Raw genomic sequence first — 27375 nt, forward strand, 5'->3', positions numbered from 1 at the left:
TCATATTTCAATTTCAGCAACCCAAATACACACATTAACCTAAACACAGGCTCAAAATGGAAAGCAAAGAGTGCTTCATTCAAATGTGAATCACAGGACCACAACATCACTCCACAGAACAGCCTCCTAGGTTTCAAGAGGAAAAAAAGCTTACTAATCACTCATGTTGCAGAGTGAAATTAAGGAAGAAGTAGACTTCGGCAGACAGTATCCTTTTATGGTAATTTGGCAATATAAAGCAAAAAGACTTTTGCTACAACTGGTGCTCCATGCTGTCTCGTAGATGATGAACTGTTTTCCTGGTCATGTAAGTGCAGGGCTCCAATTTTAACAATTCTGTCTCAGAGTCCCCGTAAGCACATTTATATTTGTGATCTTACACTGCCCTATTTTTATTTGAAAAATACGAACACCATGTTGAGTTTTTAGAAAAATTTTCCAAACAGATACTGAAGATATGCATCCTCTCTTTTGCAGCTCTTTCTTCTTCTCTGTTGCTTCAGGAAATCCAAAAAAAGTATCAGTAACCTATGAACTGGAAACTATGTTTAGGTCCAACATATGGATGAATTTTATAGAATTTTATAATGTTGAATGAAAAGAAGCCAAAAAAAGTATCAGTAACCTATGAACTGGAAACTCTTAGTTCTCCAAAATGTTTCATAACAAAGTAGAAGTAAGACAATATATGTGCAAACATTTTCAAGTAAGTAATTGTGTGGCAGGATAGAACATCAGGATATTGGCCAAGGACCTCTGCCAAATCAACTTTTACTACTTCATGATTTGTTTACTGATTTCCCACCAGAATAAGCACAAAACTGAATAGACCAGAAACCATAAAAAGGAACTAACAACCAAACAAGCAACACCCTTTCCATCTCTCCCTTATACACACACACACACACACACACAGGCTTTGGGCGGATTTCATTTTTTCACTTCTAACAATAGTAAACCAGGCAGTCTGAAAATATTGCTGTAAAACATCTTTTTCTATTTTGTAAAATACAGAAACACACCTTTTTCCTCTTTTTATGTAAATATTTTTATTGACATATACTATCCTCATAGAGAAGTACACAAATAGGCTTGAAGAAGTATCACAAAGTGAACATAACTGTGTAAGGCACACTCTGGAAGCCTCCTGTACGTTCCATCTCAATTGCTAGCCCCTCCTCTTTCCCCCACAGATAACTACTATGATGATTTCTAATACCAGAGACTGGTTTAACCTGTTTATCAACTTAATATAAGTGGAATCATATTGCAATTTCACTTTAATATTTGGCTTCTTTTCATTCAACATTATAAAATTCTATAAAATTCATCCATATGTTGGGACTAAACATAGTTTACCCTTTTTTTAAAAAAAAAGTACTGTGTGGAGGCACCTAGGTGGCTCAGTCGGTTAAGCATCTGCCTTCAGCTCAGGTCATGATCCTGGGGTCCTGGGATCGAGTTCCGCGCATCGGGCTCCCTGCAGAGCTTCTGCCTCTCTGTCTCTCATGAATAAATAAAATCTTAAAAAAAAAAAAAAAGTACTGTGTGGTATTCCATGTGTGGTATATATGAATACATCATAATTTACTTATCTGTTCTCTTGGTAATGGACATCGGGTTCTACTATGGACATTCTAGTACATGTCCTTTGATGGACACACGTGCACATTTCTGTTGGGTGTTACGTTCGGAGCTGGCCTGCTAGGTCACAGGCTATGCATATGTTGTTCTAGGTCAGTATATACTGCAAAGAGCTTTCAGAAGTGGCTATACCAATTTCCACGCCCACCAGGAGTATATGCGAGTTCCAGTTGCTTCATATTGTCCCCAAAACAGACTTTACACGTGAGTTCATAAGGAAGTACAGGAAATCCCTAAGGGTCAAAAAGAAAGCAAGCAAGCTAAAACCACCAATTAAGTGAAATCTGAACAGGAAGCCAGTGCTGGTGTGAAGACCAGCGGATGTAGGGAATCTTTTCAGATGCTGGGGGGATGGGAGACGAGGTCTCTGCAGCCCCAAAATGGAGGCGCTGAACCAGGTTTGCCTGCAAAGGGAACTGACTAGAACATTGGTTTCTCACTGCGCCTGCTCAGGTTGGAGGGATCTCCTCTAACAACTGTAATCAAAGTCTGTTTTTGTGTAGATAGGTCTGGGGTTCAAATTCAAAAACTCCCTAAGCCAAGAAATGAACCGAAAACAAAGTCAAATATATAAATAACAGTTCTTATCAAACTGTTATGACTAATTTGTATAATACCAGTAAATGCATTAGATAGTAAATGAGAAATTCAGAAATGCTGATTTAGAAATGAACTTTAATGGGAAATTAACTAGAATGCAATCAGAGCACTAAACTTTGTGAATTCCCAGAGAAGAGATAAAAATAATACCTTTATTATGCAAGTTAATACTTGCAGCAAAAGCAGATAAGAGCCAAAACAGACCTGGATCCTAATTCTGCCAATGTAAATGATTTTATCTATGACTTTCGGCAAATCATGTAACATTTCTGTTTCAGTTTCCTTATCTTTGTTTAAATATTTGTATTTGTAGGGCTCTTATGTGACTTAAATGAAGAGATGCATAAAAAGTTCACATTCTCAGCATGTACTAAACTCTCAATATTTATTAGCTGTTATTATTATAATCAACATAATCACCAATTAGAAAATAACCTAAATATTCAATTAAGTAGTAAGGAATTATAGCACATCAATAAATGTCACTGATCTCAATATAATTCTAGGTGACGTTACTTTAAATTACAAACAGACATGATAAAAGATACAACCAAAATCTGCAAGATTCTTTTACCTCTGACCTTCAAAGTGGGTTGTATATAATTTTTATTATACTCAGGTAGGTCAGTGGACAATAATATAAGCAATGACTTTCTCTATAAGGAAGCAAGCAATGTTGGTCCCCAGGAGGATAGCAGGGTGATGCATATCCAAACCCACTGCTGGGCTCCATGGGGAACAGAAAGGAGTTGAAAACCTCCACCCAACTGACACTTAACAAGCACAGCTACAGCTATTTGAGTGCATACTAAGTGCCAGGCACAGTTCTAACACTTTGCAAGTATTTAGTGCTCATTAATCCCCACAACTATAAGAAAGAGGTACTAAGCACTCTTCCAGGTCCTCTGTTAGACCTGAGGATTGTGATGATGAGTAAGGTAATAGTTCTGCTTCTCAGGGAGGAATCCAAAGTGTAGTAGAGACATGGGCAAAATGGCACTGAAGTGATGTCCAAAGTGGTACTAGGTGGAAGAGGAGGGAAAGGTGGAGCAAGGAATCTAAGCTCTCTCCTTGATGGGTGGGGTTTGTGAAGAGGATAAATGCTGTGATGCCAGTCACTGCTTCTGGAAATGGATTCCCAGGGGGCCTAAACCAGGCAGGGTGTCCTACCCAAGTGACGGAGAACAAGAGATCTCGACAGGTGGGTTTAAACCGAAGTCCTATTCATCATGATAGAGATACATCTGCTACAACAGACACTTAAAAAGCAGAGGTTTGAGCTTAAGCTTTCACTTCCACTCATATCCCACCCACCAGAACTTAGGTAGGTGACCTTATTACCTGCAAAGGAGTCTGGAGAATGTGGTCTTTAGTTTGGGTGGTCATGAGCCCAGAACTCTGCAGAATCCACTATTATGGAAGGGGGAAAGAGATGTTGAAGGTCAGTGACCGACCTCTGCCATGGTCCTTTAAGGAGAGCTGAGAAGCAAGGTAGAAGTGCCAGGGAGACTGAGTAGAAACCCCAAGTCCAAAGAGCTAGATAGAAGATCAAAGTCAGGTCAGGGAGCTGAGAGTCTGACACTGGGCAGAGGGAGGGAGAGTGAAAGCAGTCTGCAAATACACAGAGTGGACACCCTGGGGGTATGGGTGTGCCCACTGTCTTGCAGGGAAGATGGAAGGCTGTTAGAATGAGAAATGATGGCATAAGCAACAAGGTAGATTTAGGGGTGAATGGCCAAAGACAAACATAGCTGGAGTTCGCTGTGAAGGGCTGAGTTCTAAGGCTGGCGTGAAGATAGGTTTTCTGTAGGCATGAGGATATATTCAGGTAGCAAAATGCCATGATAAGCATGATTCTGAAAACCGACTGGTACATTTGGAAGGTATACTGGAAAGGAGGGTGAAAGGAAGGAGCTCAGTAAGAAAGAACTGCAGGAACAGTCCACTCACTCATCAATTCAGCCAACAGTACTCGCAGGCCAGAGACTCTGCCGGACACAGTACACACAAAAATGGAAAAGTGGTATTTTTTATTTTTTGGAGGAGACAGAAAGAGAGACAGGCATGCAAACAATTAAAGTAGAAGCGCTCTAAGTGAAGTGTGGAGAGGAGCCCTGGGAGCACCTCGCTTTTGGATGCCAAGACTTGAGCTGAGCTGTTTTCCAGGCAGGGAAGGGTCAGGAGAGGAGAAGAGGCCATTTGAGGTTAATCTGAAGCGGAGACAGGAAGACAGGGAGAGGAGAGAGCACAGGGCGTCTGCACAGTAGCCAGTGGGGTGCCTGCCGAGAGCGCACAGCACGTTAGGGAAGGAGACAGGAAGTGTGCCTTTGGAGGTGAACTGAGTCCAGATCAAGAAGGGACTTGTCTGTCGCCATATAGGTCTGGCACTTATCCTGGGAGTGACAGACCCTTGGAAAGACGCTAAGCAGGGAAATTACATGAAGAAGTTCCCGTCTGAAAGACCCTCTCATGGTGAGCTAAGGGGGCGGAGAGACCGCAGATGAAGAGCCTGGCAGAACCTGCACGAATCTAGCCAGCAGACGAGGAGGGCTCCCCAGGGGCAGTGCCCACGAGATATGGAGGAGGCAACATAGTCAAAATTCATATGCGAGGAAATTAAAATCTAGAGTTGTACCGATCGTTTGAATTCGTTAAGTCAGGAAGACGGAGCAAGTAAACACAAATGCCAGGTGATGGTACTGGATTCAGAAGGAACAAGAGATGCAGCAGACGGGCTAAGGAGCACAAACACGGGAGCCCTAGGATGCAGCCAGGTGGAGTGTTCTGATGGAAGCAAAAGTGAATATGATCATCAATGGGGTTACCATATAATTCCCCAACTGGTACACTTTTAAGAGTAAAAAGGGGGGTACTGTTAATAATTACACTGGGATGACATAAAGAATGACTGTACTGGACAAAGGAATTTTGCTGCTCTAGTTTCTAAGGAGATGCCCTGTAAACTGTGGCCCTCCTGAATAGGACCTTCTTGGGTAGATTCAGGAAATGGTTAGGTAAGGCTAGAGACAACATTTTGGAATTTCTAGGTTATAATCTGGGGATCAGTAAAATCATGCAAGGGAAAAAGTACAGAGCACGAGGAGAAAAAGGGTCAAAACCCAGATCCATGAAAGGTGTTCGTGGAAAACAAGGAGAGTCCATATCTTGGGTGAGGGGTGGAACAGGACTTTGGTTGGCTAAGTTTAGATTAGAATCCATTAGGATCCTGTCGGTTAATCACTGCTGCTCAAATTAAGCAAGGATGCAATACTCTGCACTGAATATTCTGGAATAGGTGTTAAAAAAAAATAGCCTTCCCTTTGTTTATTAACAGCTGAGTCAGTCTGGCCTTTTCAAAAATAATTTTATAGGGTGCCTGGGTGGCTCAGATGGTTAAACGTCTGCCTTTGGCTCAGGTCATGGTCCAGGGTCCTGGGACTGAGTCCCGCATTGGGCTCCCTGCTCAGTGGGGAGCCTGCTTCTCCCTCTGCCTCTCTCGCTCTGTCTCTTATGAATAAATAAATAAAATCTTTAAAAAAAAATCAATAATAATTTTATAAAAATTAAGGGGGAAAAAAAGGAAATAATCGTGGAGAATCTAAAGCACAAAAAACAGATTCCCAAGAACAGATTTCTACTTATCACGATCAACATCTAGTTCCAAAGAGTTGGTCCAACTTCATAGATATCTTATCTTTCTCCTCTCCCAACCAGTTACCCAATTCCGCATGACAAGAAAGAAACTCAGTGACTCCCATAATCTTATTCTCTGCAGCCATGACCCAGGGAGAGGAAATCTAAATCTTGGGGCCCCCTGCGGGACTCTATACTTGAGACACACAGCCTCATCCAGACCACCCAGTCGGGGTGGATGCTACCGCGTCCGAGGGAGCATGACACTCCCTGCTAGAAGATAATAATGTGTCAGGCAGACCACAATCCTAACACAATGCAAAAATGACCTAATGATGGTAACAAAAGGGCCACTGTCTGATCAGAGGGCAGGAGGCCTGCCCAGAGATGACTGCCAGGATGCCGAAAATAAATGTCTAGAAGACAGGTAAAAAGCCAGGTGTGGAGATCTGCGTTTGGGATGCTTTACTGCAGAAGCCACAGTTAAAGCTGAAAGACTCGATAAACTCTTAAAAAACAGGACCAGCCAATTACAAACGGAGTGTGGGAGTTGCTTATGGTTAAACAAAAGAGAAAAACCAGAAAAAAAAAGAGAAAGCCTGGTCCTTGAAATAGGAGGGGAAGTGAGGATAGGGCAGGGTCAAAAGTGGAGGAAGGAGTCTGCCTGAAATAGTCAACACATTAACCCAGAGAGACTGAGTAAGAGCCTGAGTGACAGGAAGCCACCAGCTTTGGTCATATCTATAAACTAGAATTATAATCTAGTCCTGCAGCCAAAAACACACACAGTCCTCGGAAATAAAGAATCTCTTTGTACGAGAGCTTCAACAACAGAGATATCAAATTCAGAACATCTCCCTAATGTTTCTGCTGCACAAACCTGACATGTCAAAGGTCACATGACACAACCCAGTTTCACTAAGAAACTCTTTCTGTTCACACTGTGATGAAAACAAACGTTTATGCTCAATGATTAGTCACAGGCAGGCTTTAGAGAGAGGCACTCCTATTAGCAAACACTGAAGGGCGACTAGCATAAATTGCTTAGCCATTGGGAGAAAGACAAAGGACTAAAGTGGGAAAAGCACTGATTTGGGAATCTGATCTTCCATGAACTGACCTTGGGGAATGTGTTACACTATTTTCTGAGACTTGATTTTTTCATCTACAAAATGAGGAGGTTGGGCTCGATGAGCTATATCCCTTCAAGCTCTGAAATGCCACAATTCTTTATTGAAAAACATGTGGAAACAAGTAATGATGTACTGCTACCTTATATAGGTCAGACACATATACGCTGCTGGACAGAGAAGAAACATTCATTTTTTAAGCTCTGCTTGTGGCCAGGGTAGAATTTTTCACCCGCAAAATGATTCAGAATTGTAATTATTTTTTTCAGAAAATTAGTCCTAGGAAATTAGTTGTAAATGGATTACCTCTCTGGAGAACAATCTTAGCCAGGATATGAACTCTATTAGGCAAATGACGCAGAAGGACTTTCCAATACCTTTGACTAGGAAGGAGGGCAGCATGGTACAGTGTGAAGATAATGAAATCAGGCAATCTGGGCTTCATTCCCAACTTCTCTCTAGTACTCCCTCCAGGGTTTAAATGTCCTAATCATAAAATGAAGAGGCTAGACTGGAAGATGAAGTGTCCATTCTGGGGCTAAAAAAAAAAAAATCTATTATTTTAATCTATGATTTTACTCAGCAGTGTGCCAAAGTTGTCAGTCATGATCACTTTTATTTTTTTAATTTTTTTTAAAGATTTTATTTATTTATTTGCTAGACAGAGAGAGAGAGAGAGTGAGAGTACAAGCAGGGGGAGTGGCAGGCAGAGGGAGAAGTAGGCTTCCCGCAGAGCAAGGAGCCCGATGTGGGACTCGATCCCAGGACCCTGGGATCATGACCTGAGCCGAAGGTAGGCACTTAACCGACTGAGCCACCTAGGCAACCCAGTCATGATCACTTTTAAAAATCTCTCTTTCCTCGTTCAAAATTTATCTTCTGCCTCTTAAAGAAAATACAGGGACAGTCGTATTCTATGAGAGAAAGTGGTCATATTTCCCTTTACTCAACAATGACAGAGCATCTATATGTACCAGGGGCCTGAGGATCCATGAAGATACCATCCCTGATTACAAAAAGCACGAGGACCAAGAAGGAGTTCATAATTAAGGAGCTGAGCAGAAACACAAGAGCCCTACCTACACTGCAGGGTCACTCACCCTGGGAGCACTTTCTCTCTCTGCTTAGCATGAGAGGTTCAGCAGCTGAACATTCTAGATCAGTGATGCTCAGGGTTTCTTTTGTTTGTTTGTCTTTTTTTGCCTCCAGGTTGAGCGTGTACACAACCCACTCTTCAGAGATTTTCTTGAGGGGGTGGAAGTAGGTTGAAAACAACTCCTTCAATGTACCCTTCTACCACCAAATGAGATTCATGGCCTAAGATGAACCATGCATTTTCAAATGTAAACTTTTCACAGTTCTCATCGTTGTCTCCTAAAAACTTTTATGTCATGCATATTGCATCCCATTCAAATCAAGACATGTGTATCGAGTTCACAAAATTTTTGTACTTTTTTGTTAAAGGGTAAAATGGGAGCAAACTACTAACAAGCAATACCTCCACATTTAACTAAATCATGCTTTTCTCATTTAAAAAAAAAAAAGTCCACAATGAACAGCTTCTGTTCTAGGTTATAATAGGTTGTAATAACAGGAAGTTACCCAAATGCAGTTTCTAGCTATTCCCAGACATCTCCATCTGGATGAACATCTCAGCACTTAAATCCAGCCTGTCTAAACCCACGTTCTATCTTCTTGATCACAATGATGCCTCTCCTTTTTTCTTCCTGAGCGTCACTGCTCCCCTTCTCAAGTCAGCTCCCTTTTTTCCTGCATCTAATCTGTCTGCAACCCAAAGACACTTCTGGTCTGTAATGTGTCTCATTATATCTGCCACTCTCTTCGTCTTTCACCTAGTCTCTCTTCCTGCCACCAATTTTTTAATAACCCCCAATCTTCTCCGTGTTATTGCTAATCATTCAAACTAGAGAGCTGATTATTTTGCTCCTTTGTACAAAACATTTCAGTGGCTTTACTCTGACCAGTAAAAAAGGCCCCAACTCCTTAAAATGTCACTGAAGCCCACGTCGGACTACGAGACCCCAGTCCCACCTTATTTCTCAGCGTCCCCCATCAGCTCGGCCTGTCCTGTTGCTCACGTCCCTCCTTCCAGTCTCTGCTCCCACTGCTGCCCAGTCTGACCTACTCTCCAATCCCAGTGATGAGTGGCAAATTTAACCCACCCAGCAAGGCCCAAATCCCTTCCAGTGCCTCCTGAAAGAGCCACTTCTGGGCCTAAGATCCCTGTGACTCTGCTCTCTGATATAGGTGCATTCTCTTTGTTCAAAAAATAAAATTTGCATCTGTATACTGTTCCAACCTCATGTCCAATACCCTTATTTTAATTTGTTGTGTTCTCTTACCTACCCTTGCCTTGCATCCTGTTCTCTTGCCACTGAACTAGGGAGTTAGCTGATGGTGTAAGTGATCCCTTGCCGATGTCAGCTTACACAGTGCCTTGCACTCAGGAGCTTCCTAATAGCTTCTTTTTTTTTTTTTTTAAAGATTTTTATTTATTTATTTGAGAGAGAGAATGAGATAGAGAGAGCATGAGAGGGGGGAAGGTCAGAGGGAGAAGCAGACTCCCCGCCGAGCAGGGAGCCTGATGTGGGACTCGATCCCGGGACTCCAGGATCATGACCTGAGCCGAAGGCAGTCGCTCAACCAACTGAGCCACCCAGGCGCCCCCTAATAGCTTCTTATCACTAAAGTACATTATTGCTAAACTGATCAAAACAGGAAAAAGCATGAGGGAATGGCCTATTACTTCCTGAATAATCAGAATCATTTTCTACTCTAACTGATGCGTGAAATCTTGAGCGTCCTCATACCTACCAGTAAAACAGCACAGGAAGAACGTAAGGGAGGCAGTTCAGAGTTGAGAGCATGCATCTGAATCCTGGCCCTCCCTCTAACCAGCAGCATAGCCTTGGTCCTTGAGTCAAACAATCCCGTAGGCTAAATCAACACCAAACTCTTTCTCCTAATTTTACATGAGATTTTTTTTAAAAAGTCTGAAATCACTCCCACATTTGTTAACAAACTCCAAGTATGATTTTTATAGAAGTCTCGGGGCGCCTGGGTGGCTCAGTCAGTTAAGCCTCTGACTTCAGCTGGGGTCATGATCTCGGGGGCCTGGGATTGAGCCCCCTATGACAGGCGGGGAGTCTGCTTCTCCCTCTCCCCGTGCCCCTCCCCCTGCTTGTGCATGTTCTCTTTCTCAAATAAATAAATAAAATCTTATTAAAAAAAGAAGTCTCATATATGGTTGACTGTAAATACTATGGGACAGAAAAAAAAGGCAGTTCATATTGGTAGTTGATGGTCTCCTGCAATATCACTCAGTCTCCAATCATTCCGTTGAAATACTCTCAGTCAATAGCAGACAACTGTGTCACGCATCAAACTGTAAAGACGCCAGCTTCTACCAGACACACCTTAAAACCTTTTGAGGCAGCAATATGGGCAGCGGTCCAGCCTTCTCCGTCAGCATGGTTAATGAGGTCTGCAGGAACAACAGGCTTGGATGTGCCTTCGGGACTCTCTTCTCCTGGATCCAAGTCAAAGACACCTGACTCGGGTTCCTCCTCATGCGAAGAGTTTCCGCGAGCTGGTGCTCTATGGTACATAAGAAGCTTGAGGCTATCCACATTGCCAGTGTCCACAGCTGCATGAACTGGTGTCCAGCCATCCTGAAGATAAAGTGACCAGGAGGAAAGGGTTGACTACAACATGGATGTTGAGAACAGTATTATTTAAAGTTCACCTCTAAAAGTTCTTGGGCATGGACCAGTGAGCAGGGAAAAGCAGGCATTCCAATCCTGAATGTCACTGATGAGCTGAGTCAAGTTCTCTGACCTCTGTCAATTACCGTATTTCCCACTGCTAGGACTCATGCTTGCTGTTTTGTAAGAATTTCCACTTAACAGTTAGCCATTTGGAGTTTAAGAATACAAAAAAGAATGAACTTTAGCATAAAGATTTTTCAAAATTTATATCCAAGGACAGTATTATTAGTAATGTACTAACTGAATGCTGCTATAAGCCAGTTTTACTTATAGGGCAGAGTCCCAACTGGTGATCTTAAAATTTTAGGCCAACGATTCTTGAAGGAAAAAAATCTAGATAATAGGGTAAAGATGGACATACAGGAAAAGCAAGGCCAAATAACTTCATGAAATGGGTATGGGCCTTTATTGAGAGTTCTGTGATTGCAGTTGGAAACTGATAAATGCAAGCTTAGAAAATGTTCCAACTAAAATTATTGGGCCCACTCTCTAGAATATATTACTGTGAGGCCTTCATTATCCACTTGGCTGGTTGCTAGGGTACATTCACTTAGAACTCTTTTCTAGGGCAGTGGTTCTCAAGTGTGGTCACCAGACCAGCAGCAGCATCACCTGGGAACTTGTTAGAGAGGAGAGTTGTTGAGCCTTCACCCAGACCGACTGAATGAGAAGGCAATCTGTGCCTTCACCAGCCCTCTGGGTGATTCAGATGCACCGAAGTGTGACAAGCACTTTTCCAGGGAAAATCTTGGTCCCCTTTCCATCTCTCAAGGGTCTTCCTTCCACTCAGGTACCAGTCTTCATTATATTTTTAAGACTTTCATAAAAGAACAGAATTATTTTGGTGATTTGTATCTTTTACTTTATTTTCCTATCTTTATTTTCTTTTTGGCGAACTTTTTTTTCATGGGGTATTTCATATTGTTATATTAAATATCTTTCAGTGAGCTAAAGCACACTTTTTAAGAAAATAATGAGGTAGAACACAAGGAAAGACAGTAAGTGGTAACAATGTACATTTAGAGTGAGTTATCTGATCATTTGCTAAAGCTGGCTCTTGATGAAGTGGATTTTTCTCTGGTTCTATACTTCATACCAATGAAGTCGGCTTGGCTATGACAAGACCATGGCTGGGCAGTAAAGAGAATACCTTAGACTCCTCGGGCATATTCCAGCTAGGTAAAGCGTTTCATGGCTTATTCTTTATTGGGCTGTGGACACCATTACTGGGTAGGCCTTAATTAGGCACCAGAGTGTAAGTGCTCCTGACCTTCCCTAGTCAAATCTCTTGACTTTTTCCTAATTTTTACATTACAAAGGCTATGTTTATAGCAGCATTGTTTACAATAGCCAAGATAGGAAGCAGCCTAAGTGTCAATTGATTGATGAATGGATAAAGAAGATGTGAGATATATATTATATAATGGAATATTATTCAGCCATAAAAAAAGAATGAAATCTTGCCATTTGCAACAACATGGGTGGAGCCTGAGAGCATATTGCTCATTGAAATAAGGCAGTCAGAGAAAGACAAATATATGATTTCACTCATATGTGGAATTTAAGAAACAAAACAAGCAAACAAATGGAAAAAAGTTAGAGAGAGAGAAATCAAAAACAGAGTCTTAACTATAGAAAACAAATTGATGGTTACCAGAGGGGAGGGTCGGGAAGGGGGGGGTGTTAAACAGTTGATGGGGATTAAGGAGTGCACTTGTCATAAAAAAACAAACAAAAAAGAAAATATAAAACCAACAACAATCCAGGATCTAAGGGTGACCTATAAAATAGATAATGGACCTTTTTATCCTGGGAAATTTTAAGGATGTTTCCTATGAAAGGAATGCACAGCATAGCCAATTCTCTACCAATAGAAGAGATCCAAGGTTCAGATAACCTTTGGAAATTAAGTATCTATGCTCGTCTTTCATTAGGAATATATGGTAGCGTGGTGACTGTTACACCTTTAATATTCTGGGAAGCTGCAAAGACAAAAATACGGTAATTCCTGAGTGCAATTAAGAGTGGATCATGATGGAAGCTCCTTAACTCCTCCAGCCCAGAGAGGGCACCATCAGAGAAATGCATGTGTGCACAGAGCTGTGCGCACAGAGCTGATGCCTTGGTCTTCAATTGTTTCACAACATGTTGATGAAGACAAATTTGGGAGGGCTAATTGAGAAGTTTTGTTTCAAATGCATTTCTGTGTGGCTGAGCTCTTCCATGCATCAGACTCTTAATTGTCTTCAGTTTCTAAATCACTGACGTTATCTGTGCGCCTTGTACAGGAGACATCAGAACTGTGTGGGACAGAGTCAAGAGCGACTTGGGGTCCATAATGGATTTCTGCATATAGTGCTTCCAGTTCTGAGGCAAATTAGACAATGACCCTGAACTCTGTGAGGTGCTACACAATCTTAGCAGTAACAAATGAGCACAAATAACCCTCCTCTAAGTGCTGACAGTGGGCACTATCTTGTCACAAAACCTCCTTTTGTTTACACGTGTTACAACTGAGTCCCATGTTATAACTGATGATGATGGTGACCATGGTGACAGCTAACATGTTTATTGCTTACAGTTCCCAGGCACTATACCAACTACCTTATATAGATAACCTCATTTCACTTTAATAACCCTAACAATGGCTACTATTATTAGACTCATTTTGTAGAGGGGTCAACCACGACACAGAGAAGTACCATAACTTGCCTAAGCTCACACAGCTTTGTGAAGGCATGGTTTGAGCCTCAAAGCTTTGATTTCAGAGCCTGAAATCCCTCAGCCATTATGCGATAATTTTATGTCATTGTTACTACCACTACCGAAACAGGTGATACTTCTGCAGCTCTTTTATAAAATATACATTTCGAAAATATATCCAGAATTAGATCATTTCCCACCATTTCTACCCCTCAACCTTGATCCAAACCACTATTGCTTCTTCCCTGGATTAAAACAACAGGATTCCTATGGGTCTCCCTTGCAGCTGCTCTGCCCCACCTACAGTTTATTCTCAAACCTGCAGCCAAAGGGACTCATACAAATGAGTCAGTTCATGTCTTTGCTCTCTTCAAAACCATCCATCCAAAGGCCTTATTCCAAGTGCTTGCCATGGCCCAGGAGGCCTTTTGTGGCTGGCCTCTGGCCACACTGGCCTGCCTGAGGTTCACTGAGGGTACCACCGCTCTCCCACCCCCGGCCTGGCACACTGCTCCCCGTGTCTCTTCATGGCCCACACCCTTGCTTCTTTCAGGTCTTGACCCAATGGCACATTTTCAATGAAGACTTTTCCCACCAATTGAAGGAACCCCCCACCCCAGGCACTCTGATCTTCGAAACATCCAGCTACTATCTGTTTACTTACTTGTCCATGGTCACCCCTCCCGTCCCATGAGGAAATAAGATCCATGAGGACAGAACTGTTTGATTTGCTACTGCCTCTCCTGTCCTGAGGACAGCCGGTGCTCAGGTAATATTTGTCGAATGATGAAAAACTTATACTTCCATTATCTCCCCTGATTCGGAAAATAGCCAGGACACAGGCACTCGTTTTTCTGTTTTACAGATGAATAATTTGAGGTTCAGAGGACAAAGGACTGGTTAGGCTAACAGACAAAGCTTTTCATTAGCAGACACTTAAACAGAAGTCAGAGGTCAGACACTGTCCATATTTGATACCCTAAAAGCAAAAAAGCAAATCAAAGCAACCTCTATTTTAATATATTTTGTTTTTCTGGCTACAGAGTTAGCAGACAGGGTAAATTACAGGACAAAATCCCCCCAAAAACTGGTACTCACTCTGGTTTTTACACTTCGGTCAGTTCCGGCTTCCAATAAGTGTTTGATACACTCCTTATTTCCATTTTTACAAGCCAGGTATAGAGGTGTCTGTCCTTCATCAGCAGCATGATTAATGTTGGCGTTGTATGCAATTAATAATTCTACACACCTAAACACAAGATTGTGATTAATCAAAATAAAACTGGTTTGATTTCTGAAGCACCTGACCCAGATATTAAATATAGGAAATAATGCTAAAGCAATTCTGTATCTTTCTACATCCATTGTTTTTACTTATATATGTATCAATTACTGGGGGGTCTTATATGGATACTGTTTTGTAGCAAAGCTAAAAGATATACTTTAATCACAAATTTAATTACTCCTATGAAAATTTAAAGTAGCCAGGTTGATCAAGTGCTAAAACTTGGTTTTGACATTTTTCTGTAACCAATTTGTAAACGTGGAATCCTTGCAATATATTTAACTAATTGGGATGAATGGTTGCACTGTGGTTGACATATATATTATTTGTGGTTCAAAATAGCTTAAACCTTGAAAAAGGACTGCTGAGTCATTTTGAGATTTTCACTTGAGAAAATAATTATAAATAGCTCAGACAGCAGGGCACCATGTGCCTCCACTATAAAAGGCAGCAGGGACCAGAGCAGAGGGCTGCCTTGGGGAGAACAGACAGCAGAGGCTATCCCGTCTCCTAAAGGGGGGCTATTTACAAGGAAAAAGACGGCTAAGCAGAAATTCATTGCTCTGAGAATCAAGGAGGAAAAAAATGAGGTAAATTCAAGACTTTGTGGCATTTGTGCAAAGCGTTTATAAAATCACATGCAAATAAATGGAGAAAAGCGGGCTAAATCATAATCAAATTAAGAAGCAATTTACATCATCTTCATTTTTTTTTTTTTTTTTTACTTCAGATTTATGCCTTTTTTTTTCCTGGGATTTTCTTGAAAACATTTGGTATATATCTATTTAAAAAATGAGTTACATATTGATATGTGTTTTTATCTCATGTACATTTAAACTAATCAACCCCCAGGGTTCTTCCTTTTGGCAAAGCTATCCACGCCTACACTCCTGACGCTCTTAGACTTCCCAAGTAAGTGGCACTACAGATTGCTGGGTGACAATAAATGTAAAAGCATAGGCCTGAAGAAGAAATCCCTTCTGGAGGATTCAGGACGCATGCACAAAGTAACAGCAAAACCACTATCTATGGTCCTCAACAATAAACTCACGAAGTGTGCATCAGACATGCAGAAAAAAATAACGTATACTTTAAAGATGCATTTTGGGTATTTAAAACTTACACATATAATTAACAACATTAGTGTGAACCTTAAAACCCACATTACAGGAATTATGAAATATGTTAAGGGACATTTGTATCAGATAGCTAATATTAACAAGTCAGGACACGATAGATGTTGGCGAGGATGCAGAGAAAGGGGAACCCTCCTACACTACTGGTGGGAATGCAAGCTGGTGCAGCCACTCTGGAAAACAGGATGGAGGTTCCTCAAAAAGTTGAAAATAGAGCTACCCTATGATCCAGCAATTGCACTACTGGGTATTTACCCCAAAGATACAAATGTAGGGACCCGAAGGAGTACGTGCACCCCGATGTTTATAGCAGCAATGTCCACAATAGCCAAACTATGGAAAGAGCCAAGATGTCCATCAACAGATGAATGGATAAAGAAGATGAGGTATATATATATAATGGAATATTATGCAGCCATCAAAAGGAATGAGATCTTGCCATTTGCAACCACGTGGATGGAACTGGAGGGTATTATGCTAACAAAATAAGTCAACCAGAGAAAGACAATTATCATGTGATCTCACTCATATGTGGAATTTAAGAAACAGAGGATCATAGGGGAAGGGAGGGAAACATAAAACAAGAAGAAATCAGAGAGGCGAGACAAATCATAAGAGACTCATTTAATCATAGGAAACAAACTGAGGGTTACTGGAGGGGATGGGGGTGGGGGGATGAGGTAACTGGGTGATGGGCAGTAAGGAGGGCACATGATGTAATGAGCACTGAGTATTATATAAGACTGATGAATCACTGAACTCTTACATCTGAAACTAATAATACATTATATGTTAATTAACTGAATTTAAATTTAAAAAAAAAACATTTCTTGGTAGGCTACTGAAGAAATCACTGCTAAACTTACACATATTTCAGTTGGTAGGTTCTTTTCGGTTTGTGCTCTAATTACATTTAGTATGAAGAGTTTCTGCTTCAATTTTTTTTAAATGACAAAACAAGGTGAATATATTGGGATTTAATACTGAATAAATTGCCACTCAGAAGTTAAGATTATTGTAATTAATATAATTCTAGGATTTATTTTTAATGCCATCACAAGTGAAAAACCTTTTTTGCATTGGGGTTGTGGTAAACAGTGAATGACAGTCTTTAACAGTGTATGTATCACCGCATATATGTTGATGGACTATAAATCGATTTTCTTCTTCAGAAGTAAGTTCATTCATGTCAGGTTGACACACAACATACTTCTCTTCTTTACTTCCCTCATATACAACTATTTACCTTTAAATAAGAGGAGCACATTTAAGATCCTACTTTGCATTTAAATCTTCAAATATACTTAGTGAACTTATTTGCCAGTGGATTTTAAGCACGAGTTTACACATTCAGAACTGAAATGTGTGTGCAAATTATAGAGAGACTCTTTTCACAGAGGGGGAGAAAGAAGAATTCAGAGCATCACTTACTTGAAATGTCCCTGAGCAGTGGCGGCACACAAGGGTGTGAAGCCATTTTTATCAGCAGCATTGACTTGGGCTTCTGCATTCAGCAGCAATCTCACACAGTCTATGGATTTTAATAGAAAGCCATTTAAATTCCCCATCTCGAGTTATGGTGAGCCAAATTCTAACAAGCTCTATATAGATGCTAAACCCAAAGGACCTCTCCCGTGCACAGTCCACCTGACAATTCTAGCATGGTGGATATGAGACTCCACAGGCTATTTTACAGAGAAAGTAGCCTCTTTTCCAGAAGATGCTAATGCCCCAGACTCACCAACTAAGTAAGATGTGATATTTATGTGTGTGTGTGTGTGTGTGTGTGTGTTGCTTTGGGAAGAGTTGCTGATGAGAGAAAGGATTGTTATGTGTCAGAAAATATTTTACCAGATTTTTCCACCAGTCTATCCCAGAAAATAATGTTATTGGATAGAGAACTAAATCTACTTACCAAATTGAAATACCATTCTTTGTATTTAAATAGTTAAATTCTTACTTTGTGATAATTAACCTTTAAAACACTTCTGTGTGATGGTCATCCTACATGTAGCAGTGTGTGAGGTCAACCCACATAAAGTCACCTGACTCCGACATAAATATCATCTAGGACTCGTGTTCCTCATGGTATTTACTAGATTTAATATCTCTACATTAAAGAAAATTCCCACAGGGCTTCTGAAGTAAAGAATCCGAAGGTACTTTTAAAATCATGAGCTATCTTCTTAGCTCACTAGATTCTTCCAGTTAGTCCACTTGAACACAGTGGAGCTCTGAAAACTTCTGTGAATTACTCAACAATCATGCAGCTTATATGAGCAATGCTATTTGATTTTGGATTTGCAGTCAAATTATCTTTTTCTGCACTATCATATGTTTTAGTAAATTTGACCACAAGACTTGCATTTTAAGAAACAAGAATAATTCCCAGACTTCACCAATATATCATTTATAGCTGTACAACTCCTCAGTTCTCTTAAAAAAAAAATCCAAATAACTATAAATTGTTCCAACTATAGAACAGTTTCAGACCCATGACCTTCTAGAACTACTAAAACTTGCCCTCACCGTATCATGTGTTAAGACCTGTCCCTTTGACTTTCACACACAGATATTCTAACAGACAAATTAAGCTATTTTGTCCTGACTAAAGTGATCACAGATGGGAGGCTTTATTCTAAAATGTGCTTCATAGTACTAGACCCCCAATTTTGACATATACCATACATTTCATTGTGCATAAAACAAACATCACTTTTTGCTAGCTGCAATAAAATCTTACTTAAAAAAAAAGATTTTTATTTATTTGAGAGAGAGAGGGTGAGCGAGCGAGCATGGGGGGAAGGGCAGAGGGAGAGGGGAGAGAGAGAATCTAGAGCAGACTCTGTGCTGACCGTGGAGCCCAAGGGGGGAGGGGGGTCGATCTCACGACCCTGAGATCATGACCTGAGCCTAAAATCTTACATTTTTACAAAACTACAATTTGGATTTTTTTTTTTAATATTTACAAAATCTTCAAATCAAGTAAAAAAAAATTTATCCACTACCACCTGTAAGACAAAATCAAAACCAAAAGAACCTTTTGCTTCATAGCAATGGTTACCAGTGCTTTTGACTCTCCATCCTTTTGCAAGAGGTAAGATCTCACCATCTTTACCTGTATGTCCATTCTTAGCAGCAGAATACAAGGCAGAATGGCCATCTTCACAGGAGTAATTAATGTCCAGTCCTTCTTCATTAAGCAGCATTGATAATAAAGTGACATTTCCCTGGGCAGCAGCTTGCTGAAGAAGGGTGGGCCTGCCAGCCAGGGGGGCAGGACCACCACTCATTAGCAAAGGGGTTAGGGAGGGTGACCAGCCTGTGGGTTAAAGTGACCCTAGTTAGAGAGTAGGAGCAAGGACAAGAGACAGATATTACCCACTTGTTTCTGAATTACACACACACACAGACATATGAATACGTATCCTTAGAGGATTATGTGGTTTCTAACATTATCAATCTGTTAATATTTACTTAGCACAAATCTGTACTGTTATTTCAATCTTGTATCTGCTAATTAAGTTAACATACACAGTGACATATTATTTTTAGTTGTCAGTCTTACACAGATAAATGTTAAAGTGGTGATTGGTTTTAGGAAACTAAGATGGCTGTCTCATTTTAAAAGTTCAAATTCCACTTCAGGGCTTCAAAACAATTTGAATTTTAAAATTATGTATAGATTTCCTCAATTTCAATATCAATCTGAAAAGTGAACTGACATCTTTAGGTACAGAAATAATTGTAAGAAATAGAGATTTATTTTTTCAACCATGTTTCCAAGGTACTTAACTAAAAATTTTACACAGGCCATTAAGATAGACCAAATATTGCCAAGAAATCTATTTACATTCCTTGAATTCCCTTATTTGGGGAAAAAAAAAATGGAGGGAGCCAAGTGCTATTCAGTATCAAGAGCTAATGGAAGCACAACATATATAATTGAATCTAGATTACTGTATACCAGCACAAGTAATGCAAGACACGATTCTGAAGACTTTATCACCTGGCCATCTTTACAACTTGCATACCAGAAACTTTTAACCAGCCAACAAAACAGGACACTCTACCATACAGTTTTAACAAGAATCATAAGAGTTATCATAGTTAGATATTTCTCATCAGTATTTAGCAGCTTTAGAAGAGAATCTGTTAAGTGTGTGAAGTCGGCTGCATATAGCATGGAAAATTTTCTGAATTCTTCCTTGGTCAAAAGGCTGTAAAAACAGTAAAGTACAAATGTTTATTTAATGTGATATATAGGTATTTTATGTGTTTTAGATACAATTAACTTTCAGAATAAGTCATTGTACTTCTTCCTTTTGAAGCTTCAAATACCTCAAAGTAATGTCTGGTGTATACACAGAGGGGCCTACGTGCACATATTCACTTTTCACGGTACGCTTTCTACATAAACCCAGTAACATTCTCTGTAGTCGGACACAACTGATGGATCTTTTATGTCTCCGCCACCTTGGTATAAGGATAATATTCTACGTACATGGGTATTACATTAATAAGCAATAAATTTGTATAATTGAGACTTGAATTATTTTAATAAATATTAAAATCAAAGGATTTCTTGGTATTTTAAAAGTTCTTTGTGAAAAAGAGTTTATACAAATAAAACAAGACCGTTTATTAAAAGCTGGATATTACGTCTTCATAATTAGTTATTTGGGTCCATGAACAATTTATTGTTTTTGCCCTGTTAGACTGCAATGACATACAAAATTCAAATGCTCATAAAATTAAATATTTATCTAAACTTTATGATATTTTCCCATTGATATTCATTAGCTCTTCTTACAAAAGTAGTATTTTTACTTCATACTTACAAGAAGGCTCCTCTCTGGTACATTTTACCTTTTGTATTTTCTTAAAAACAAACAAAAAAAAACAAGCCCACAAAAATTAAATCAGTACTTATTAGAAATGGATGATAAACAGAGAAATTATAAACACCAAGGTATGATACCTTGACTGCAAAGCAAACACAAAGGTAACATGAAGGCATTGCAAGGTGGTCCTCTGTGGAATAGAAGGGAGTGTGGCTCACAAGGCAGTGAGCTTCTCTCCTTGAGCTCCTGGTGCGCTCTCTCCCCACCATTCCCCCTCCCTCCCTCTCCTCTCACTGTCCTTCCTGCTACCCCCACCTCCTCTAGCTCATCCAAGCTGTCTTTGTTATTGATATCCTGTCAAGAATATCAACACTTAAATATCAAATGGTTTGCTCTTCTTTTGGATTTTATTTTCGTTTTTTTTTTTTTCCAATGCAATTCTAGGCTTTGGGGGACAAATTTAAATACAGATATATTTTTAACTGCCTTCTATGGAATCTTGGGATATAGTATCCTGGGAAACTCTATTTTTAACGCTAAGCTATCTGAAAGAGAAAATATTTATTCAAAAATTTTCTCAATCTTTAGACCACTGAAGAGTCAGTTTTCTGTCATACAAAACAACAGAGGAATATACATGAAATTTTTTTGTATTTTCTGAGAGGTGTGAAATATATTTTTAAAATCTTTTACAAAAGAACAATGCTTTATAAATACCAAGTATTCTTAAAGCTTAAATAAATTTTTTTATCCCCACACTCATTTCCAATTGCTTAAGTTATTTTAATGAATCCTTTTATCAATATGGGAAAAATAAAACTTTACCATGAGACTTTATTGTTCATTTGAAATTCCCAACAATGATGAAAACAGTAATGACAGAACAGATCTTCGTCATACAGCTACTTTAATGAGGTTAGAAAAAGGTCATTCAGCCTCGCAGTGTCATATGCAAACATTAGTAAAGGTGAGCATCTTGCAGAACATGCAGTGGATGACGAAGGGAACAGAGAGAACGTGCAGTGCGAGAGGGAAGAGAGGTTGAGAACAGCTTCTGGCATCAGCTTCAGAGTGTGGAGAAGGTTAATGTCATAGCTCAGGTCAATCTCATTTTCAGATTTAGACTTCAAGCCAATCATACATGGAGGATCACTTTTAAAAGATCTATGTTTAAGGAAAAATGTCTGAACCCAATTAAATAAAATGTACCAAAGCACCCCCCTCCCCCGCCAAAAAAAACCCCAAAACCAAAACCAAACCAGAAACAAATTTCCAAGGGTATGAAAACTCAGCTGCCTGAGGTGATTTCTGGTTTAGGCTTCTGTTCATCTAACGTTAAAATGTGTTCATTGGACAAGTTCAGGAGGAACAAGAAATTTTAATTCATTTAGATTTTAAAATGCTACTTAAAAACTTAACATTTGGCCATAAAAACTGCTAACAGAGTAATTTACAACATAATTCATTAAAACGGTATCTCCTGTCAATGCAATTCTCCTGAGGAGTGCTTTAGCTTAATCATAATCGTTTGTCACAGATCTAAATTGATAGAGAAACTCAGCATTTTAGAGTTTTAAAGATAGGGGATCTAGTGGTTCTCCAAGAAGGGAGAGGTACTGTACTGCTCTTTGAAAAATTCAAAAGACAAGTTTAGTAAACCTTTCTGGACTGAAACTGTTTTGTTTTTTTTTTTTGGTTCAATGATTTCATTTTTGGATGAAAAAGCTAATGGCTCAGAGCAAACAGGCTCTTTAGGGTGACACGAGAAAGAGGCAGAAGTGGACTAACCCTGTCTTCTTAGACTCAGTCCAGAGCTCTTTTCCTCACTGAATTTGGAACAGACATCTATCTACCAAGGATTTGGCAGATGTGCTCTGTCCTCATGCCCTGCGCTTATCAACCACAATTGCATTAGTGGCTATTTAGCAGATTAATAACCTTCACTGAGCTTATGATCGGGAGAGGCACAAGTTCACCCAGGCACAGACAGGTTAAGAAGCAAGATGGAGGGAGCTCCGGTGCTTCCTGGCTGCAACGGGCAGGGTGGCAAACATAGGGGCAATCCAAATGAAAAGCAGTTGAAATCCTGTATCTCATTTGGAAAAGTTAGGCTGGCCTACAACCATGATTGATTTAATCACCCCTCCTACATAACTGTAATAACTTTTTTATTCCCCAGACTAGATGCTCAGGAAAAGCTTGCTGAATGACTACTCCTCCCTATAACCAAGTGACTTAGAAACTTATCATCCCACCAAGGGTAGTCTGGGAATTCCAAGATGATTTTGGCCAAACTGCAAAATCAGAGAAGAGAAAATGAGGAACGACTTTCACCTGTCTTCAGTGGCTGCTACTTCTTTGGTCCCACTGTTTATCCTCTTTTGCTCTCTAGATACAAGCAAAGGGCATTTTTCAGAAGGATTATAGCTCCTTTATCCAAAATTCCACTCTATCCTAGCTAGGTCAATCTGGCAAATGTATAATAGACTAGGAAATCTCTTCTTTCAAGTTTAAGATCCTGCTGACAAAGTGTTTCTCGGGTATGGATGCTGATTTTAAAACTTTTCCTCTGAAACCAAGACACTGAAGCTGAACCCTGGAGCACAGCAACGACTGAGGCAATAATTGGCAAAGCATCAAAGTCCAAAGCAACGATGGCTTTGTAGTTTTTAAAAACTGATAAAATTTATATATCCCAGGAAGTGTTTTTCCATTTTATAGCTTGCACATTTATGTCAACAGCATCGCCACGGCCCCCAACAGTTTTGGGACCTGTGCGTGAGCCTGCCTTAAGACCTTACAGTACGCTTTCTGATTCTCCTGAACGGTAGCAAAAGTTCCTCCTTTGAGCATGGATTTAGCTCTGGAAAACAGCTACCATCATTTTAGGCCATGAGAAAGGCTGTCCAGCTCAGTAATATCATTTTGAATAAAAAATAGGGAATGCTGAATGCCTGTGAAGACATCACAAAGTAATAACAGCGAGGTCAATCCTAAAGCAAATGTTTTAAGCAACAATATCAATGAAGCAAGAATATCACCTCTATTTACTTATCACTCATGCCAAGCTCTTTGAACGTTAGGATAGTTAATCCTAATAGCCACCCTACCCCATGAGTAGCATAAGCTCCGTATTAAGAATGGGAAAACTTGCTCAGTCCAAGAAAAATCACCAAAACACACAGCCATAAATTGCAGAGCCTAGATTCCAGCACAGATCTGACTGACATCAAAGTCCATGCTGTTTCCAATTCCCAATTATGCACCAAAATACGAATAGCAGCCTCTCAATGAGCATAATTTCCAGGAGACAGCTTATAATTAGATAAGTAAGTCCTGGCATATTGCTCTCATTACCTGACAATTAGCAAGAACGGTGCTACCTATTTTCCTCATTCTCACTCCCCACACCCTGAGTTTTAAATATAACACTACTCAAAACTTCACTTAATTCTTAAAGTTCCCTCCCATTAGAACCAATGGTCGCTGGTAGCCATTAAGATCCCATGGTAAAGAGACTTCTGTCAAGTTTCAACAGAACTTTGACACTAACATTATTTTAGAGCCACATTTACTCAGTGAAGAACTAATCCGATCATGTCAATAAAAAGCAATGCTTTCTCTAGCACTGTAAAACAAAAGGGAAAAATCCAGTTCTTTATTAACTCCTTTGTTTAAGAGTCCCCTACTTCATAAACCACATCTGAAATGAAAACCTTCTCCACTATAGCCTCCATGTGATGCTATCCATCTGTGCTCAAGTGTTGGAAGACAACAGCTCGGAACAGAATAAACAGCTTTTGAAATAAACTAAACTTAGAACAGAGAATTAAAATATGTACTCTATTTTTGAGGTTAAAAAGAATACCAAACCACTATTAAAACCTAGAACATATCAATTACAGAGCAAATCTAATCAATTTGATAATCCGAGGTAGACTACAGTGTTAATAACCACTTGAACAACTCTTTAACATTATCTCCAAAGGGATAGAATTGAACACAGATTGTCTGTTGACGACCCCCTAATATATGAAATCTTTTGAGATAAATATTTAAAAAGAAGGAACAATCTTTCTTCCCATGGAAATGCTTTAGTGTCTCTAAATTAATGGTCTCCATGAGCTCCAAACCACTACTTTCAGGTTATTTTAAAAGAAGAAAGCACTTAGCATCAAGATACCACAATTCATATAGCAAGATGAATCACCATACCCTGGAGGCTTTAAAGAAAAATACAAAAAAAAAAAAAAAAAAGAGAGAGAGAGAGAGAGAGGAAAGAAATAGGAAAAGAAAACAAAACCAAAAACGTATCAAATTTAAAAACAAGTTTCAAGGCAATGTGAAGGAAATTAAGGCAAGTGAGGAGACAGGCCACATTCTTAAAAAAGGGTATAATATTTCAATCCCTTTACCTGATGCTGTTACCAGGAGGCTGTCTGAGGCACCTGTTCTACAGGATGAGGCACTAACAGGGTTTATGGAAGAGCAAAAGGCAATGGTGGTGGGAATGACAAGGGAACTTTCTGAACATGCAGGTTGGTTCAGTCCAGGGGTTTCAGCAGGCCAGGCACCCACCTGAGACGTGGCCAGGGCTGAAACGGCACAGCCTGCTGGTGCCACAGTTAAATCTATGGATGGTTTTGGTGGCAGCTGAGGGGAAGATGATTTAGGGAGATTCTCCTCATTTATTACCCTGTTCCCTTGTGGCAAAGTGGAAGGAGGCGAAGCCATAGTTTTGTTATCACCTTTGGCCCCTGCGTTGGAGGCCCTGCTGCTATCCATAATAACCTTGAGTTGGGGGTGTGGTGGAGAAGGAGTTTGGGAGAGCCCTGGCTTTTTTGGAGGGATAGGAGGAGGGTTTCCTCTGTCAACTCGTGCTACACCAGGAGTCTTTAAACTGGTCCGACTGACGGGAGCGCAGGTGCCAACGTCCCCCGTAGGGGGCACCCCAGGCCTTGGGGGTGCTCCTGCTTGAGGGCTCGTAAATCTTGACAGTGCTTGGGTCACAGTATTCCGAGCTAGTTGTTTGGCCACTAGGTTGTCACGACTTGTCGGAGAGACATCTCTGGATGGAGGACTTTGGGTAGTATTTCCATTTTGGTCCGGGTCATTGGCATTGCCCTGAAATCGAAATCTAGCTGCTTGGATTCGTGGGTTCAGACCTGGATGCAAAGCTGCATTGGCACACGGTGAGTGTAAACTGTGCGTAGGGGGTGCTTGTGAGTAGCTCTGGGGAGCTATGCCTGGCGTTTGCATGGTGGGAGGGGCAGTGCTGTTGGGAAGTGGGGTGGTGCTACTTGGCGAGCCAGTGCTCGGTCCGTTCTCCTCAACTCTGTTTGCACTTGGAGGTGGGACAGTGGGCAGAGAGGAGCCAGTCAAGTCACCATGGGAAGCCTGCCTGTCGGTACCTGGTCTGCCCAGTGCGGCGCTGGTGCACACATTTCCTTTTGTGTTTGCAGAAACTAGGGGGCTCCCTGTGGGGGGCTTCACAGGCATGGTCAAAGGCAACTTCTTCACGTGGTCAGTGCTTTCTATCGGTAGGTCGGTCTGGCAAGCAACAGACCTTGTCACAGGTCCTTCTGTTCCCACAGATATGGAGACCAAACGCCTATCTTTCGTCTTTCGCGGGAGAGAGAGGCTTGGTTTGCTGTCATTTCCCCTTTTCAGTTGCTCAATCATTTTCTTCATCTTGTCTATCTCCTCTTTGAGGTCAGTGGTGTGCGCTTCTTCTCGGTGCAGTTTAGCACGGAGCTGTTCCCGTTCGGTGTCAAACTCAGAGAGTTGTTTCTCCATCTGAGCTTCCATTTCTGTGCTCCTTTGTTTCTCAGTGGAGAGCTCCTCTTCTAATGCACTCGTCTTTTTCTTTTCCTCCTCCAGTTTGGCCATCACGTCTTCTAGCTTCTGGGCCTCCTCTAGGACTTTGCCCGAGAGCTGTTTGCACTCCTTGACCAGCATCAGGACCACGTGCTTGTTCTTGCCACGCTCTTCCTCCAGGCGGGCCTCCAGCTGCTTGTGCTCCTGCTCAAGGGCTTGCAGCTGAAGCTTCTCTGTCTCCAGCTGAAAGAAATTCACAGGACAGCCCTGAGTAACATGAGGAGAACCTTTCAGCCAAAGAAGTGCTTCTTGCGAGATTTTTATTAGTTGTGTAACAGCTATGTGATTTGGGTTAGCTGAAGGGCCACGTTTCTAAAATGTGTTGTGATATGAAAGATAATATTTTAGATACTCATTAAATGAGAAAATAGATGTAAATGGTTTAATGAAAACCATCTAAGTCACAGCAATAGAGAATTTTTAAAAATCTATTAAACTACAGAAAAAGAACAGTAACCTGATACTTCAGATCACAACACAGAGTTCAGAAAGTTCTGTTTTGTAAAAATAGAACTCTGTAAGGAAACTGGTGTTCTTTTTTTTTTTTTTAAAGGTTTAGTGCCTTAAGGTTATTAACGAATCTTTGAGGTACAGTATAAAGAAAAGTGAAAACAGAGGACTTCAGTTAAATTCTAAGTTTCTACATTTGCTAATTGTGTTGCTTAACTTTTAACTTCAAGCTTCTTATGATGGGTTGTTGTAGAAATCATACAAAATCATATCTGAACGTTCTTT

The 27375-nt window shown here is 40.4% G+C and overlaps 1 protein-coding gene across 1 annotated transcript in view; it reads right to left on the reverse strand.

Annotated features, from left to right (window-relative positions):
* The window catches only part of CTTNBP2 (cortactin binding protein 2), a 152334-nt gene that overhangs the window by 49036 nt on the left and 75923 nt on the right, over positions 1–27375 (reverse strand). The window contains 5 exon segments of the mRNA XM_035020299.1: positions 10445–10699; positions 14597–14747; positions 17351–17450; positions 19038–19241; positions 25179–26823. Of these exon segments, the coding sequence (XP_034876190.1) occupies positions 10445–10699; positions 14597–14747; positions 17351–17450; positions 19038–19241; positions 25179–26823 (2355 nt within the window).

This window comes from Mirounga leonina, unplaced genomic scaffold, assembly GCF_011800145.1.
Source record: "Mirounga leonina isolate KUSES-001 unplaced genomic scaffold, KU_Mleo_1.0 Mir_174, whole genome shotgun sequence".
Classification (NCBI taxonomy): Eukaryota; Metazoa; Chordata; class Mammalia; order Carnivora; family Phocidae; genus Mirounga; species Mirounga leonina.